The sequence below is a fragment of the Phasianus colchicus genome, chromosome 21 (assembly GCF_987193195.1).
Source record: "Phasianus colchicus chromosome 21, bPhaCol1.hap1.1, whole genome shotgun sequence".
Taxonomy (NCBI): domain Eukaryota; kingdom Metazoa; phylum Chordata; class Aves; order Galliformes; family Phasianidae; genus Phasianus; species Phasianus colchicus.
The window spans coordinates 10,011,390-10,017,389 of record NC_143456.1 but is presented as its reverse complement, the minus strand read 5'-3'; the positions used below and the strand labels follow the sequence as shown (position 1 = coordinate 10,017,389).

The 6,000-nt window shown below is 36.1% G+C and overlaps 1 protein-coding gene across 5 annotated transcripts in view; it reads left to right on the top strand.

The window, feature by feature from the left end:
* The first annotated feature begins 1,709 nt into the window (after positions 1-1,709).
* Positions 1,710-6,000, top strand: part of NOS2 (nitric oxide synthase 2) — a 109,694-nt gene continuing 105,403 nt past the window's right edge. For all 5 annotated transcript variants that reach the window (XR_016459183.1, XR_016459184.1, XR_016459185.1 and 2 more), the window contains exons 1-6: positions 1,710-1,798; positions 1,935-1,984; positions 3,209-3,384; positions 3,736-3,814; positions 4,377-4,499; positions 4,588-4,736. Coding sequence is in view for 2 of the 5 variants with exons in the window: in XM_031591421.2 (XP_031447281.1) it covers positions 3,278-3,384; positions 3,736-3,814; positions 4,377-4,499; positions 4,588-4,736 (458 nt within the window). In the remaining 3 variants the exon portion in view is untranslated. The remainder of the gene's footprint in view (positions 1,799-1,934; positions 1,985-3,208; positions 3,385-3,735; positions 3,815-4,376; positions 4,500-4,587; positions 4,737-6,000) is intronic.

Here is a 6,000-nt window from a genome sequence, read left to right as displayed (position 1 = left end):
TTGAAATCATTTAAATATCTATATTTAAATGCATATTTTTTAAGTACTCTGTTACTTAATAAATTAAATTTATTAAAGTTAAATTTATTAAATTTATTATTATGCTTTAATAAATTCAAAATTATTAAATTTAGGTTTAATAAAAAATGAAGGAATCCAAGCAATTTTTAAATCCTGACAAAACAGCAAATGTAAGGTTAATATAACCTTGTTTTTTCATTTCTGAACTTTTCTTACAGTTCAGACACTTTCAATTTGACCGTTCACGCACACGGTTATTAAAAAAAAATATGAACATTCATGAGCAGTGAATGCAAAGAACACAAGCATGATACAATCAAGCAGATGAGTGCTCAAAGTATAGACAACTCAGGTGTCTGTTTCAAGAGATTCTTCTCTTGCAGCCCTGAATGTGAAATAAATACAGGTGTATTCATGCATGAACCCGGGTACATGTAACTTCATCTGTCAGTGCCTTACACAAGCACTTAATATTCACTTCTAAATAGCAAACTGAGAGCAAACTGAGACATAGAGAAAAAAATGCCATGTCCAAGCTTGCCCAGTAGAAAAGTGGCAGATGAAAAGAGAATCTGTTTCCTTGTTTCTTGTATAGCCTTGTGCCAAATTTCTGCAGACCCTTGATCAGTACTTGTAAGTCTTTCTGTCATTATCGCTGTGATTTGAAAACATCTAAGAAGTTTTATCACATAGCGATATTCAGTCATACATAATACTCATGAAGAAACAACTCAGGATAAAGTCCTTGAGACTTTGGTACTGATATACCAGCATTTGAGTCAGCAGCTCTCTAAAAGCTCTGTGTTCTGTATGCCACTGTTAGATCCAGATTGCTTATGCCTTTTGGAAGTTGAGGGGAAACCCAATTCTGTACTGTATTTATATCCACATTTTGTCTAAAATCAGCTCAGTTGTCCCACCTTCATCATCTGCCTGTCCTTCTGGTGTTTACAAATACAACATGATGTGAATAGTTTATACTTTCAGGGAGTTGCAGTTTCCTTCCAAGTTAACATGTTGGTAGAGCACAAAAGGGCAAACCTCACAGGCAGCAATGACTGCAATATGGAGACTTGTAGAGGAAAGAATTCTACAAATGCTCTATTGATAAAAGTCCCTTAAGATTATACCAAAAATAAGCAACTAATATATTACCAAGTGTATATTCATGTTAAAATACCTGTCTTAAGTTATAAGTATTTATTTAAATGCTTTACTGGTCAATTTCCTTAAGGTCTATGATTCTGTAAAATTACTCTAAATTCTTTATGAAAGTCACAGGCTTAGTCCTGAAGCCCCTAGCTGAATGTACAGGAGAACAGCCATCCACGGGTACAATATGAGCTCCTCCAGGGCGTATTTTTTCCATATTAAATTGCCTGCAGAGTTCACTGAAAAACTTTCCTGTGTTATATTGCATCTACGACTGAGAACTGTAGGAGTCAGAATTGCAGCATACTGCGTGTAAGGGAAGAGGTACTTGTAAGACCAAAGAATTAGTCACAGCTCTGTCACTGGTTAGTAAATATGTAATGCAGTAGCAGCACATCAGCTACGTGCCCTCCCATGCTCAGAGAGTGTGGGAATTTTAGGGATTCCCCCCTTGACTGCTGTCTATTTGTAGTCTTGATCAGCTGTTTTGCATGCATAGTTCTAGGGTATATAAAATGCTTTGGCCTCACAGGAGGGATACAGAGCAGGAGAGACTGAAAGAAAGCAACCTGCACAGAGAAGTCCTTCTCCTAGCAGATTTGGAAACATCTCTCACAAAAACACGGTAAGGACACTGTGTCTCATTGCTCTATTAACTTTTCATTTGCTGCAGCTTGCAAAATGAAATAACTGTATAACAAACTATTTTATTTCCCTATTAGAAGCAAAGTATTGGAATCAGTCTCCTCTTTTATTTCCAGGCTATCCTGCTGCTCTGAAAACTTCATCCCTCTTCTAGCAGACTTGAAAGGTTTGTGGGTGTAATGGATAATACCATAAATGTTCTTTGAGCAACACTGTTGTGAAAGCATAAAATGCAAGCAAGTTACTATACTAATGAATGGAAAATAGGAGCATCTTTTTTAATGTCTTTCTTTTCTCTCTTGTTTTCTCTGGTACATGCTTTTTCTTTCACCCTCTTTACTGCTCTCTTTATTTTTCTCTTTTTTTTCTTATTTCTCTTTTTTCTTTTTTTCTCATCTTTCCTTTTCTTTGTTTTTCTTCTCTCTTCATTTTTGTATGCTTTAAAATGATACACAGCAATATAATTTGTAATAATGCACAGGCGCACTGCAGCATTTTTTTATTGCAGTATAGTGATCTAGGTTTGTTCCTATTTTGTAACAGTACACAAATGCTTATTACACACTGTGTATTTTACTTGGCTTAACAGACAAGTTCTAGCACCTTTCAGTTTCTGCACAGATAGTTACTTTCATTTATTTTCTGTGTGATTTTACAGCACACAGCATCCTGGAGCCTAAAATGTGACTCTCATGAAACATACAAACTCTGTGACTAATTCTGCTTTACCGAGCAATTTTTTGCTTTGCTCCTTTTTTTCCTGACACACCTTCCCTGGCACAAAAATCTGCTTTTGGCAGAAAATCTATGTTACAGTAAATAAAAATAAGCTGCTTACAGTCTTATATAAATGCTAGATTTTACCTTCAAGTAGTGCCATGTATGTATATCTTACAAAATACAGAATTCAGCATCTTAGAATTCCATTTGGTTCAGGCAACTGAATATATTGCAAAATGCTTTGATTTAATTTAAAAACTTTTTTTTTCTGATGATAATCATTGTATGAATAACAGCAAAATTTTACATCCTTTTTTTCTTGCAAAGATACAGTGATATGAATTAGTACAACATTTAATGACATGTTACAAACTTTTGAAAAACAAAGAGCATTTCAAGGTGTGTCTTTCAGAGAATTTAAGCATGGATGTGTTGGCTGTTTTAGGCTATTATTTACGTAATAATAGAGTAAAACATGGTTGTAGCATTACTAAAAATAACAGTTCTCCTTATCAGTGTGTCATTACTGTAAGTATCAAGTAATTTTTCCTTTTTAAATGATGAAAGTTAATTAGATCAAATTCACTAATCTGCAGAGTTTCTGCATCCTCTTAAAGGGAGTTACCTTCTTAGTCAAAAACTGACCTTGTGGTTTTTTTTCTCTCCTCAGAAGCGTTCCCACATCACACAAAACAAGATTTCAGCACTGTGAAGTAAAAGCATAAATAAAGTGTACAAAATGCTGTGCCCATGGCAGTTTGCATTCAAGCCTCGTGTTGTTAAGAACCAGTCCTCTGAAGAGAAGGATATCAATAATAACGTGGAGAAAGATACGAAGTTCCATGGGTAAGATCTTTGTCTGTAATAGTTCTGTGGTTTCGCTTTTGTTTGAAAAGGAAAGATACTGTTGTGCGCTTCCACTGCAGTAACTTTAACAAAAGAGTGGTTGTCCCTGGGGGCATTGGGTGGTGTTGATTTAGTAAGGTAGTGTTGGTTTACTGAGGTACATTTAAGCTTTTGTATACATCACTGAGAAAATAAAGCATTGTAGTTAACTGTCATGGTTCTAAATTTATCTGGTATGCTATAATGGTTACATGTATGCTAAGACTTTGGAGGCATTTGTGTTCTATAAAAACATGAAAGCAATATGCTTAGTTTTTACTTTATATTGTATTGTCTTTTTGTCTTTGAAAGCTTTGTGAAAGATGATGCCAAATTACACAGTCTAAGCAAGAAGCAGATAGAGATGTCACCTATAATCACTTCAGCGGAGGTCAGTGATGGAGAGGGGTCTGTTTCTAGTTTCACTGATACTGACAGTTCACACAGGTTGTACTTGCTGCTCAGAACCTTTCAGAGTTCTCATGCAAGGAATAACTGTGGTTACATGAGGGTAGGGGTGATGTGAGACCTTTGGATGAAAGCTCTTTTCTGAATGAAAAGGTGCCTTGGTAAGTCTTGATGCCAGGTACCTAGCCCAGTAGGACTGGAGTGCCAAATTCCTTTATTCCTTTGAAAACCCAAGCTTTGTCCTTTCTCTAATTTTGTCTGATTTGCTTTTTTTTCCTGAGACTATGACTTTGAAATTACAAAGCTGTTTGTAGTGGCAAGTACTGTTTGGTTAGTACAAAAACACTTTTGTCTGTTTCATATCAAACTGTAGACCAGATCAATAGTTTTGTACTCAAATGAATAAATACCCTGTTGGAGAAGATCACATGTCAGTCTTTGCCTTTAAATTGTAGTATTCAATAGTAACATAAAAATAAAATTGAAGCATTATGATATTTAATGGGTGTGATGATAGTGTGTATTTCTGTCTTTTCTATGTCCAGAAACCCCCACAAAATGGTATCAAAGCTTCAAACCAAATATCAAGATGTCCTAGACATGTAAAAGTAAGGAACTTGGAAAATGGATCCAGCCTTCTTGACACATTACACCTGACAGCAAAGGAGGTAAGACAGAAACCTAAGCAGTAATTTTTCTGAACTTTCTGAAGATCTGTAGTGCAACATTGCTTTTTAAAATTTTATTATTTTTCAGGTTATCAATTGTCGGACCAAAGCTTGCCAAGGAGCACTCATGACCCCAAAGGGCCTGGTGAGAGGCACTAGAGATGGGCCAGTTCCTCCAGCAGAGCTTCTACCTCAGGCAATAGACTTTGTCAAGCAGTACTACAGTTCATTTAAAGAGTAAGCTAACTGTATCTTCATTTTTGGAATAAAATTCCTTTACCTCCTTACCTGTGTGTGCGACTAGGCTGCTTAATTTCTTGAGAGGCATTGGCAGTTACATAGCATGCTTCCAAAAAAGAGGTGATTATTAAAAAACGTGAACAGTATCATTACTGCACTTCATATTCTGCTTCTGCAATCCTCAGTCTAGAGATTACTACCGTGGACTCTTTCAGTGCATTTCTCAGCCCCATCCCTTCAGAGTGTGTTGCATTATAGTATACTAGAATAAGCAGGTTCTTCAGGGCTCTTTCAGAATGTGACTTTCTGTTTTCTTAACATTGGATGTTAATAGGATTGTCCCCTACTCGGATTAGTCTTAGACATGTGGGTAATGCTTGTAGTTTGTACTGTTCCGAGCATCTTTTCTCTGTGTTCTTTTATTGTATGTTTTACTTCTCAAGGCTTTGGCCAAAGTATGGAAGGACAGTTGATACCACAGAGCTTCTCAACCTTGCTCTGTGCTATCATCAACATAAGATTACTGAGCATGCTGAGAGCGATGCTTTAGCTTCAGAATTGGTAGAGATGGTGCAGAGAGATCTTGTTGCAGGAAAAGCTGGAAGAGCTGCCTGAGGTCCAAGAATTTGCAGTGTTAAAGTTTTCAAGTGACAAGCTTTCAGTGACAATTCTTCATTTGCGTATTTCACTATAAAATATTATCGGGCTTTCAAAGGGACTCAGCCACATAATGGCTTCTTCTTTAGAGACTTCGAACTCTTCTACAAAGCTTTATTCCAGCAGAATCTCTCAGAAAATCCCTGTTTTACATACAGACTACGGTTACTTGCCAGAGTATTACATTTGCACATCTCTGTGCTTGTGGTATTTGATCACATTGATTTACACTGTCTTATGTGCTTGCCCTTGATCTTTCATCTTGTTGAAAATGTGAAAACTCTCAGACAGTGCAGGCTATTTTCATTCTGTCTGTAGACCAACAAAACAATTTTTGTCTGTCCTGCGATAAATATTTCCTAATGTTTTGACTTCATTTTCTATTATCAAACTAAAAAAAATTAGTTTCCTTAACAAAATAATTGCTCAGCACTTCCTTTTTTTTTGCATCAAAATCTTACTTTGCTCAGAAGACTTCTGTTCCTGTGAAAGTAATTGAACTTTGAGAGAACAGTCGGTGTATTTCCATTTCACAACCAAGCAGTGAGGATATATGAGAAGGACAGATTTCTCAGTGTATATCAAACTTGCACTATCTGAAGCT